The sequence below is a fragment of the Paroedura picta genome, chromosome 11, assembly GCF_049243985.1.
Source record: "Paroedura picta isolate Pp20150507F chromosome 11, Ppicta_v3.0, whole genome shotgun sequence".
NCBI classification, from domain to species: Eukaryota; Metazoa; Chordata; class Lepidosauria; order Squamata; family Gekkonidae; genus Paroedura; species Paroedura picta.
In genome coordinates, this window is record NC_135379.1 from 28,179,239 (window position 1) to 28,192,111 (window position 12,873).

Here is a 12,873-nt window from a genome sequence, read left to right on the forward strand (position 1 = left end):
CTATTATCAATCTCATTTTACCCACCACCTCCTAAGGAAGCCTGTTCCAAGGAGGAACCGTTCTGTCAGGAACTTCTTCTAAATGTTTAGCCAGAAATACTTTTGAATTTATTTCAACCCACTGGTTCTGGCCCATCCCTCTGGAGCAACTGAAAACAACTCTGCTCCATCATTTTTCTGATGGAGCAAAAGAATAAAATGCATTTTCACTATGTAAGTGTGTTCTCAACTTATACTTTCATTATCTTTTCATGTTTTACATTTGCCATTGAAAAGCAAAAGGTTTTTTAATACGGATACGTATGGAGAAATACGGAAACATTTTCCCTTCTTTAATCTTCTCTCTTTCAATCACATTTACCTTCTTCAGTTTCACTCACAGTTCCTCTGTTCTGAAGCCAGTTCTCCTTGAGACTGAATTGATTGAAAATGGCTTTCTGTTTTGAGCAATGAAAAAGAGAAATATTGACTATTGAATGCAAAGCAATAACTGTAAAGCTCAAAATAAATCTGGCCTGAAATTGAGAAACAACTGAAGAAAGAAAAAGGAAATCTACCCATTCTGTGGTTGCTAAACGGAGGTGTCTTATTAAACAACAGCAGAATTGCAGATTGAAAGGGTACTGAAAATATCCACAAGGATCTGTGAGAAATTTCAGTGTAATCTTATTTTCTGTTTCCTCTGCTTCTTGCAGCAGTATTCAAAGCTTATTATAGTCTTAAATGGCAAGCCAGTGAATTTGTTGATGACAGCAACACTGTCCCATCTGATTTTTAGGGTAACATTTCTCACCTATTTCTCTCCATTAGTTAAACAGGAGTGTTCTCTCTCTCATTCTGCATAGGTGTGCATTTCCATCACTTCACAGCACTCTCCCTGTTCTGATAAACTACCTGACATTTGTAATCAGTATCTTTGTTCAGCTCATATTCAAAGCTGTCTCTTTCTAGACAGGCAAGGATATGTTGATTGGCTCATTTTAGATTCTGGCATCTCAGAGCTTACTGGTTAAATGCTAATAATGCCACTCTCACTTGAGCTTAGCTCACACAGCTAGAAACAGAGCAACAGTGGCAGAAGCAAATGCTTTTAGTAAAGCTATGGAACTAGTTCATTGTATGCTCTGAATCGCTTGCCTTTATTGATTAGATGAAGCCAAGAAAGTGAAAAATGAGAGCACACAGCAATAACCGAGCTAAAATTCAAATATTATACATGTCTGCATTACCTTTCTGTGAGGTGAATATTCATCTACGGTGCTGAAACAAAAAGACAAAAATACAATAAACAACTGATTATTTCCAGTCCTTGACAAAGCACGTACAGAAAGGAAAGGGTTTCATGGCTTTATGTACACAATAACTGCCATCTAATCCTATATATGTTTATTAACACATCCCTATCAAATTAACAGGACTTCCTCTGACGTATATATAGGATTGCAGCCTTCTATGTCAGAATTGAGGCCTAATATGACATCACAACTCAGCTGTGACTACAGCAACAGACATTGTCAACTATCTTCTAGCTCTAAGGATGGCCCATGTGACAGGAAGAAACTTTAGGGGCTTTCCGCACCGGGATCTTTGTAGCAAATTGGTTGCTGAATGAAAAATTGCCATTTAAAATAGTGGAATTCGTCGTTATGCATACCTGCCTTTGTAGTGGAATCCAGTTGCGTTTTGTAGCGTTTCCCACAGGCTTCCGGTCTCGGCAAAAATCGCTAGCCAGGAAGCGCTATTGCCAAGCTCGTCCCGCCCCTGGCCGTCAAGCAGCCAATGGGTGGCCGTTAGCATGCTCCCAAACAGCCCCTTTCCCTTTAAGAAAGTTTAAAAAAAAAAAAAAACACCCATTGCAACGAATCTGTGTTGATTCGTTGCAACGGAGAGACCCATCCAGCTGCCTGGTGTGTTTGAGCTGTCGTTTCATCGTTGCCACGCTCCCTCCGAGTGAAAAAAAAATCCCCCCCCTCTCACGGGCCCGATTTTCGGCCGAAAAAAGTGTAAAAAATAAAGGGAAAATACATCAGCAAACGGGCTTCTCTGTGTTTGTGCTTAGTGACTCTGGGGAGGGACTGAAGCCGGGAAGCCTCTAAACAGAAAGAGGCTCGCTGGTGCGTTTATCCCCGCTCGCTCGGAGAAAAAAAAAAAGGCGATCGCTTCGCCGGAAGATCAGAGGAGAGAGCCAGGGGGAGGGACTTTGTAGAAACCGCAACAATGTTAACGCACAGGTCTTTTTCGCTAGTGTTGCAGATTGGTTGCAGGAGTGTATCGCTTTCCGGAGGGTGAATCCACTTTTGGGGATTTCCCTGAAAGCGCTACAAGGAAGCGCTTTTTGCGGATCGGTTTCAGGTGTGTGGCAGATTGTCAACGACGTTGTGCATAATGGCAAATCAGTAGCGTTTTCAATTGGCAACCATTGTGCGATTTTGAAGGCGTGCGAAAAGCCCCTTAGTTTTTTTTAAAGATCTTTGGCATTCCCATATGATAAGAAAAAATGAACTTCAAAACACTGCCAACCTAAACAAAAAAAATGATATGGCTTCATACTAGTGTTATCGTTCTCCAGGTATAGACTGGAGTTCTCCCAGACCACAGAGATTAGTTACCCTAAAGAAAGTTGCTATTTCAGAGGGTGAACTCTGTATCATTGTATTCCAATGGGGTCCCTCTCCCCAAATCCTGGGTTCTACTCCCAAATGTCCAAGAATTTCACAACACATAGTTGACAACTGCTATTAATACCTACTGAAGAATAGAGTTCTTTTCAGTAAGCAGCACAACTGTACTAAATAGCAGAACAGGAATTTAAAATATACCAAGAATAAATTATATGCTTTTGTGTCCTTGGAGCACAATTAACAACCATCTTTTAAAAGATGCATATTCATTTTATTTTCTTGTATGAAAATGCAGTGTGTTGGCAGGCTTAATCCTGTATGATGGATGGGGACAATGGTGTTAACTGTAAGTAAAGGAATGGAAGAAAAAATAGATCGCGTAAAGGAGAACAGTTACAGAATGAGAAAATTTAGAGACAACTAGGTTTAGCTGTATGTTTAGCTGTACAATTTAGCTGTATGGTTTGAAAGAAATGAGAAATAGGATAAACACAGTAGACATCAAACCTAGTAAGAATTAGTAGTCCTATTGTTTAAATTCTCACAAACTATCTTCTCTCAAATATAAATTACTTGTTAATGCAACAGCTGTCTGAAAGTATTCTGTTATGTGGTGGAAGGCTAAATTAGTGCATGATTTCCTTCTGTTCACGTTCTGTATATTAAACATTTCATTTTCAAATCTTTCATAGCTGCACAAAAGAAAAAATTAGTGAACAAATATTAATTATGTGAAACGGTTCTTCACTTAGCATCACTAATTAAAGAAAAACTGTCAACTCTAAACTTCCCAAAAGAGATTTTTCTTTTAAAGATACAAAACTTACTGACGACGGTGCATTCCAAGCAATTTCTGAAACTCTTTCAAGTCCTTCTCAAGTACAGGATACTCATACACATCATCTAATACATTCCTGTATATTGTCTTTTTTAAGAAAAGAGAGAGACAGACAGAGAGAGAATATGAATCAATCAAACTGATTGGAGCTAAAGTATAAAACAGTGTACCCTTATCTTTCAGGAAATCAGTTTTTAACTTGTTAAAACAAACCTTGAATGCTATCAAACTGAAATTTCATACTGCATAATTTTGGCTGAAATGAAGCAGTCAGGGTTCACTGGTGTCTTCAGATGCAATCTTTGTACTATTTCTAAGTAATGATGTTGAACGTGTCAACATTCATTAGGCTGTGCAAAATATTTCAAGTGACATTTCAGAATATAACTTAAAGCCAGTCATAAGCTTGTAAGCATATGTCTCTTTAGCATGGATACATAAAATCCATCTTATTTCACTATGCAAGAGTCAAAAATGTAATAGTGTGAAAACCTTATGGGATTTGCCATAGAACTAACCACCTCCCAAGGAAGCCTGTTCCACTGAGGAACTGCTCTGTCAGGAATTTCTTCCAGATGTTTAGCCAAAAATTCTTTTGAATTAATTTCATCCCACTAGTTCTGGTCTGACCCTCTGAGGCAACAGAAAACAACCCTGCTCCATCTTCTCTATGACAGCCCTTCAATTATTTGAAGATGGTTATCATATCACCTCTTAATCGTCTTCTCTCCAGGCTAAACAGACCAATCTCCTTCAACCTTTCCTCATATGACTTGGTCTCCAAATCCCTCACCATCTTCATAGCCCTCCTCTGAACCTGCTCCAGTTTCTCTACATCTTTCTTCAACTGTGGTGCTGAAAACTGGACACAGTACTCCAAGTGAGGTCTAACCAGAGTGGAGTAAAGTGGTAACATCACTTCGCATGATCTGGCCACTATACTTCTTTTCATACAGCCCAAAATCCCATTTGCCTTTTTAGCCGCCAAGTCACACTGCTGACTCATGTTCAGTGTAAGGTCTATTAAGACCCCCAGATCCTTTCCAGATGTACTAGTGCCAAGACAAGCCTCACCCATCCTACCGTGATGCATTTGATTTTTCCTACCAAAATGCAGAACTTTACATTTATCACTACTGAAATTCATTTTAGCCCAGTTTTCTAGTTTGTGAAGATCATCCTGAATTCTGATTCTGTCTTCTGGTGTGTTTGCTACCCCTCCCAGTTCAGTGTCACCTGCAAATTTAATAAGAATCTCCTCTATTCCTTTATCCAAATCATTTATAAATGTTTGGAACAACACAGGGCCCAAGACAGATCCCTGAGTCACTCAACTCATCATGTATAATGTGATCCTGTTTGGTTTGAGTCTTCACCTCTACAATGGTACCATGTTGCAATGTTTGTTGTACTGTTCAAATCCCTTTTGTTTAGAGTAAACAATATAGGATCTGAACTGAGGCTCCATCCTCAGTTCAAACAAAAGTGTGTAAGTTGTTGATCCAATGCTATCGAATAAAGAAGTCAGATTTTACAGTCAGGAGTCCTGTTGGTGTCTATGGGAGGCAATCCTCACCAATAGTACTACTACTAATTCAGAATGCAGAGCATAATCCTAATCAGGCTGAATCATAAGTAAGTCATATTTTATTCAATGAGGCTTATTCACAGGAAAGCATATGGCATTACAGATTTAGTTAAAAACCCTACACTGTTCTGAAGGATTCAAATGTATAGTATACATTTCTCACTTAAGCATTAATACATACAACATTAAACTGGCTAGTCTCTATTATAACAACAAAAGTAATAAACCCAAGCCACACAGAGATCTATTTGAGAGATTCCTCAGATATGCACAAGAAACATTGACCAAAAGAAAAAAAAAGACCTTTATATTTGCCTTATGAGGTCTAAATATGCTTGAGAAAGAATGCATTATCCAAAGCAGATAAGTAGCAGATAAAAAGCTAGAGATCGGATTGAGGTGAGAAAGAAAGAACAGCATGCTAAAGCCCCAAAGGGGAGGGGGCGGATTTGACTGGTTGAATGGGATTTTCTAACTTCTTTTCTTCCTCCCAAAATTCAGTCAGGATACCAGAATGTTATTATAAGCTAGTTAAAATTTCAACATAGGCCACTCTTGACAATAAACTTCTAGATAACCAATGTTGGTCAATTCTTGAATAAGATTTATGTCATCGCGAATAAAAAAGTGCATTTCCTCTTTAGTGGATGGAGCTCACTAGTGCTGATTTTTCAACACAAGAGACATCATGATCCCTGTAACCCATTCCTGACAGTTGCATGGCTGCTGCATTTTGGAGAAACTGAAATTTCTGAACCATTTTCAAAGGCAGTTAAAATGTCAATTGAAGGAGGAAAAGAAGAAACGAGAGGCGAAGCCTGCTCAAACCAAACAGATGTTATTAAAGAATTAATTGAAGATTGAGAAGAGATTCTTAAACTGTACCTCTCTTCTTGGACACCTTTCAAGCACCTATTTTGTCACATTCTTGGTGCCTTTTTAAAACCACTGTATTTTTATAATAGGAATATCAGGTTTATTCAAAGAATGAACTACTTATCACAAATTCTACCAATGCATCAACATATCCTGACCGATTTATAAAACTCTTACATATTGTCTTACATAACATTTTATAAAACACTTACATAAAACCCTACATATTGTCTCACCCAAGCACTGAGATTCCTAATTTGAGTCTGTCTAGCTGGTCCTGTGTGTAGAACAGGCAGCACTTCTGAGAAGGCTATGCTGGAGGTCCCGGCCTTGAATCTCCTGCCTAGCAGCCTAATTTTTTTCCTACAAGACCACACAACTACATTTTCTCACTCTGTTGGTGCCAACATGTACCACAACCAGTGGCTCCTCCCCAGAACTGTCTAGTAGCCTATCTAGACCATGCATGATGTCAGGCAGGCAAGTCATTGTGCAGCTAGTATGCGAGTTTGCATGCCTAAGAATCAAATTACCAACTACCAAGAGCCCTACTCCTTCCCTGTCCAGGAATGAATCCTTGGTGTGAAAGGATACTTATTCACCAGTTGTTCACCCCTTCGGAGTGAATACTCCCCATTTATTCAGCATGGTGCCCTGTTTCCACTTGACTATCATGCTCCCTGACAGTAGGAGGTCCGGCATTCTCAGGGTGGGACACATCTAACAAGTTCCTGAGAATCTTACCTGTGTACCTGACTGTCTCTGCTTCTCCAGGTCAGCTACCTTGGCCTCAAAAGTGTGAACTTGTTCCCTAAGAACCAGTTGCTCAATCCCTGAGAACCATGTCTAACATTTTATTTTCCTTTAATATAAGATAAATAAAACCACCACAGAGCTCAAAAATGCATCTGTCTTTACATACCTTTAGAAACTGCTTTAAATTCTCATCTTCATGTAACCAGTCTTTGTACAGTGAAGTCCATTGAGACACCAGGTGTAAAACCTTACGTTTTCTACAGGAAATATCTAGAATTTCTTCTTTGCCTTGATGGTTTTTAGCACAATAAGTACAGTATATGTTAAGGACCAAAATATACAAAGACATGACATCTCAAGAAGAAACAGAGACTCGTTTTGAGTATTCAACTCTCCGCTGTCATTTAATGTTTAGTTAGTACCAGTAAATGCAAAGAATATAAAAGTGACACTCTCTGAACTAAGTAGCTTAAAATCTAAGATTGAACAAACCCATACAGATACATTTATAACCTGACTTTTTAAACAAAAGGACCCCACTACTGTGTACTTCTATATTTGTCCTATCCTCCTTCCAATAAACTTAGGACAGTATTCACAATATCCCATTCTCTTCACAACCCTATGAGGTAAGGCAGCTGAGGGCTAGTGACCATGTGCAACACAAGGCTCAGTAAAAACATGGGTTCTCTAAGACCGTTTATACACTGGAGGTTTCATGCTGGGCTGCAGGCTGGAGTTTTAGTCATGGTAGGTTTCACCACCTCTTCCTGCACCCACACCGGGGAGCAATTGGGCTGGTGCACCTCATCCGCCCCCAATTTGTACTCCTGCACAGGAGCTGGGGCAGTGAAGTTCCCAGTGCAGAAACGGTCTAAGACAGGCTCCCAGCCATTGGCTGAAAAGCCATTTGTGTCTAGGAGGGGCTAGAAGCAAGAATGATTTCAGGTAACTGGGCCCAGTAACTAAGCTCACAAGCAGCTCCCTACTACTTCTAATAAAATACATCATAGTGTTTTGGCTGCATTTTTCAGTCATTAATTTTTTGTCCCCACGTGGAGAAGTAAAGTAGTGGCTATTCCATATTTCTGTGCACTGCATGAAAATACTGCCTTTGGATGGCACATGACATCTTCATTTTTGTCCAAGAAAGAAAAAAAGTAATTGCATACTAAAGACCAAGGCTGATGTATAATTTTTACCACTAATTTCCTCAGGATACCAGAACATAGTGCTGGATCTTATAGCAATAGTTTTGCCAAGTCACCATTAGTTATGTATCAGTCACATTCAGCTGTAAATCAGAAAACACTTTCCATATCAAATACAGTTTCAGTAGCCCCTTCCAGTAGCTGAACTGGAAGAGCTCCTCCAAAGCAATGTCTGAGGAAAATGGTATTCCTGCCAACAAGCATATTAATGAAGCATAAAGTGCCCAAATTCAATCTGACCATCAACACTTAGAGGCAGAAGGAGGAAGGAGAGGCAGGAAATGAAGATAGTAAATTCTGAAGTCTTGCACTTCTTGAAGGATATTGCCTAAGCAGTGCCTGACACAAGTCATCTGTTGTCATGAAGACTGTATAAGTGAGAAGGAAATCATCCAGGAGAGTTTCTGTAAAGAAAGTTACAAAAAAAGTTAGATCTCTTGTGTAGGGCAGTCACAATGCTACTGGTGATACCCATAAAGTTAAGACAGGGCCAGGACCTGCTGCTCAGGGTCCTCCTCTGCACAGCCAATGCTCCCGGCATGTACCCCCATTTCAACTATTAATGTGCCCCTCCCCCTACTGGCTGCCCGTGTGTTCTTCCCCTGCTTTCCTACTGCCTTATGCCCTTTTTCTAATAGATCCGAGTGCTGCATTTGGCCGGAAGTGCAGGTTATAGGATGGCTCACAAGTCAGCAGATGGGGAAAGGAAATGTGGTCAGAATGGCTGTGCTGGTACATCTGCCAGATGCCCTGGGCCTTGGTGGTCAACTCGTTTTGTTTTTGAGAGAGAATCTTATCTATTTTTTTATTATCAAAATTATATAGTTAAGAACTACAGATGAAGGAGAACACAGCATGATCTAGGCTATTTTGATTTTGTTTGGTTTGTTTTTTAAATATGTCACAGCATATAAAGCCATAAAAATGGAAAAGTGCATGTGTTCTTCCTGTGGGCCACCAGAATTCTAACCCAGAACTCTTCCAAGAAAATGGTCCTTAGTCGACTACTACTTAATTCAGTGATTTGCAGTGGGGATGCAGATATTAACACTCAGATCCCCTATTTGGAAGATGCTAAGGCATTGCACCCTATATCATTTATGGATGCCAATTATAAAAGCAAATCTCACTAGACTAGTTTTGGAGCAAAACATAATTTGAGGGGATTTAGATACTAGTTCACACTCTTTCAACATAAAATGTTGCAAGTGTAAATAATCAATTATGCTATTAGACACATAATAAAATTTGACTCCCAGTCAACAGGGTTAAAAGCAAGTGGAGTTTAGTCTTCTAGATATTCTACTTATGCAGTAATATTTATATTTTAACATAATGCTAGTAGGTTGTCAAGGTGAAGCCACAATATTTTTCCTTCTGATAGGAAGAACCACAGGAAGCTTTGTAAAATGTCATCTTCCACAATATAGCCATACTCTTTAACTTGTTTACTTATGCAATTTTAATGCACTACTGTGATAAAGAATAGTCTGCTATACCAGAATATTCACAAATAAGGATGATGCCAGAAAGAAGAAAATATTAAAGATGATCTTCTAACAATGCATGGTAATTCAGGAATAGAAAAAAACACCTCTGGTAGGCTGACAGCCCTAAACTTAAGAATTTATTAATCTTGTACCCAACGATAAATTTATCACTAAAGCATGTACTTTGATATGACGGCTACACATGAGGTTTTCATTTTCATAATCAAAATTAAACCAAATGCCTTTACAAGTACTGAAGAGTCTAATTTGCATATATGAATATATAATATTTTGCTCATTTTATCTCTTCAGATTTTGCCTGGTAAACAGACAATGCTAGAGAGTTTTAATAATTAATTCAGCACATTTTATTCTGACAGCTTCTTCATTCTAACTGCCTTCAAAGTGGAGCTTCCTATTTTAAAGAACTGAAAGCCAATCATGCTTTGTATGGAAACAGCCATATGGTTGGAGCCATGGAACTCCATGGGTCCAACTTCCGCATCATTTGCGCATTCCCAGTTCTCACAGAACTCTACATGCACGTGTGAAATTGACTGCATAATAAGACCTCAGGAGGTTTAACTTTCATGATTTCCTAATCACTATACTAAAAGGGAAGGGCATGTTCTCCTCCAGTGAGCGAGAGTGACCTCAAAGCTTAACTAGAGTGTTTGATTGCAAATTCTCTCTGAGGAATGGATAGAACCCCCCCCTCCCCATTCTCAGTTGTCAGTTTTTTATGAAGAAAAAACACATTCACTTATAGACAGCTCAGACTCTCATGATACAACATTGATACAACATCTCCTTAGGGCTACTGCATGACACTTTTCTTATAAGGAGATAATATTGGCCATGGGAAAAAAATCTGACATAGTCACATTATGCATGGCACAAATATAGTAACAACAACAACAACTTTCATGATACCACAGCAGCCTTAACATATATATGCATTATATTTCACACCTAACAAATTTATCTCTAGGTGGATATTAACTATGTGTAAGAAGACAGTTGTTTTGCCATCCCCATAGTTAAATACTATATTTCTCAGAAACAGAAACAAAAATACTCAGGATAATTAAGATGATTATAAAAGCTAAGTTTTTTCATCTTCTACACAAAAAGAGAAATAGCACAATGCATTTTCTTGAACCTAGCCCCAAGTGAACACCATTCAAAATGTCAACTAGGGACAGATATAGATAACCCCATACATGTTTTTCCACGGTGTTCCCAATGATACTAAAAACTCTTTGAACTGAAATTAATAGTTGCTTCCAACCACATAGGAGAGATGTGTGCAACTGCCTATGAATGTGTACAGATTTTTTTTTGTTCAGGTCTGGTATATAAAAACTATAATTTTGTATATGCAAAAATCTAAGGAAAATAATTGTTGGTTAGAGGATGGCCAGTACCAGTGCACAAAGAACACACATGATTGAGGCCACAGCTTTTATTGTAATGTAAGTGAGCGTGAGCAAACAACAAGTGAGAGGGCAGATACATAAAGCACTCCTCCCCATCCTGCAGTCAGCAGAGCACAGTCCCTTGGGGAGGAGAACCCACTGACAGGCCTACTTGCAGAGTCCGAGCAACATGCCTGTCAAGCTCCCCTTTCCCATCAGAAACCACCACTGAGCAGGGGAAAGGGGCACGGCTGCTGCCCCCCCTTCCACCAATGCTCATACCTCATGCAGCCTCAACAATGCACTCCTGATGTCATCCCACCACAGGTCCACTCCGAAAAATGAACTCCATCCAGTCTATACAAGGCCTCCTGCCAGAACACAATATCTGGATGACTCAAGATCACATAGTGATCAGATGCACAAGAAGCTGCAATAGCTTTCCACGCTTTTCAATGGGCAATGTCCACCTTCTAGCGTCCATAGCATTTCTTCATGAGCGATGCTCCAACAAATTGCACCATAAGACAAATGTCCTGGGGCACTGCTGCTAAATGTTAAGCAAGTCCCACATGATTATCAGAGAAAGATCCAAGCCCACCATAGCAGGCAGGTCATTCACCCCGAGCTGAATGATGATGATTGCGGGGGGGGGGGGGGGGACGACAAACTTCCAAATGAGTTGCTCAAAGACTGACAAGAGCAAAGCCCAATGCAGCCCTCAGGTCCCATGCCAGCGAATGCAGAAGTTGGGTCCAAGATCCACACCTGGGTCAAACCTGGGTCTCTCAGATTCCACACTTACCATATCATCATATTGGCTCTTTTTCCATTGGAAGACAGCAACATGCATTCTAGAGGCTGCCTCATAATTTGCTTACTCCAAAGTCAGCATTATCCTTGCATCAGTACTTTTGTAGGGTACATATACTAGCCCTGATTAAACTCTATTACTTGGTTTTGTTCTTCTATTTCCTTTTTGGATTGTTTTAAAGCAGGGGACTGGTCACCGGGGACTGGTCAACGCTTGACAATCTTACTGAGGCCCGGGGGGGTAGCCCTTTGCTGAGGGATGTTGCCGCCGCCTGAGCCCTTGCTCCACTTGCTTTCCCGCCAGTGCCTCAGACTTCCCACCACCTGCTGGGGGGCGATGCCAGCAGCAGCTGCGCAGTGCCATGCCGAGGGGGAGCCCCAGCCATGGCGGCCACTGGAGAGCACCAAAGATGAGCCGGCGGTAGAGTGGCAGGGCAGCCCCCGAGGCAGCAGCCGGGGAGGAGGAGCTGCGGCCCGGTACCGACTGATCTAAGGACCGAGACCGGTCTCTGGACTGGGGGTTGGGGACCACTGTTTTAAAGAATTGGAAAAGTATGCATCATAAAAAGTAGAGAGGTCCTGACACAGACAGAATCTCCACAAAGGAATAACATACAAATACTTGTATGAGGCAGAAGTTAGTACAACCAGTGAGAACTAGGTTCAAATCCATGTTTATCGATACAGTGCATTCTACAATCTTGAACCATTAACTTTCTCTATGCCTAACTTTCCTCTTTGAGTTGTTGCAAGGATAACATAGAATAGTGGGGAACCATGAAAGCTTAAGGAAGCTTCCCATTGAAGAAAGAGTGGGCTAAGAATGTGATTGGACAGACAGATACTTGTACATCACTGTCCCCTCATATTGTAGCTGGGAATACACCCTGATAATAGGACCAAATACCGTGTGCATTTAAGAGCCCTTTCCTACAGTCTCTTCCTACTACACAAAGAGCATAATTTATAAATTCTGTGCAGTAATGCTGTAAATAAAATATAATTACAGAAAATAAATAACAGCTAATTGCACCATTTCAGCAATATGGGTCAATAATAACATTAGGTGACTATAGCTCACTAAATGGCTTTTCAATTGGTTTAAATTGCTTGAGAAATAATTTTTAAAGTACTTGATAACTTAGGTTAACATTATAGGACATTTATTACTAATTAGAATACTAGATCATATGATGGAGAATAGTTTTTCTTCACCCAAGTGTCATCATTAATATATTTAATATCCAGGGCAACTAACTAAT

General features: G+C 40.0%; 1 protein-coding gene across 3 annotated transcripts in view; it reads right to left on the bottom strand.

Moving 5' to 3' along the window:
• The window catches only part of RAPGEF5 (Rap guanine nucleotide exchange factor 5), a 128,221-nt gene that overhangs the window by 23,360 nt on the left and 91,988 nt on the right, over positions 1–12,873 (bottom strand). For all 3 annotated transcript variants that reach the window (XM_077304742.1, XM_077304740.1, XM_077304741.1), the window contains exons 12-16: positions 8,216–8,294; positions 6,846–6,990; positions 3,449–3,546; positions 1,230–1,260; positions 362–437 (exon numbers count right to left, since the gene is read on the bottom strand). In XM_077304742.1, coding sequence (XP_077160857.1) covers positions 362–437; positions 1,230–1,260; positions 3,449–3,546; positions 6,846–6,990; positions 8,216–8,294 — 429 coding nt within the window. The remainder of the gene's footprint in view (positions 1–361; positions 438–1,229; positions 1,261–3,448; positions 3,547–6,845; positions 6,991–8,215; positions 8,295–12,873) is intronic.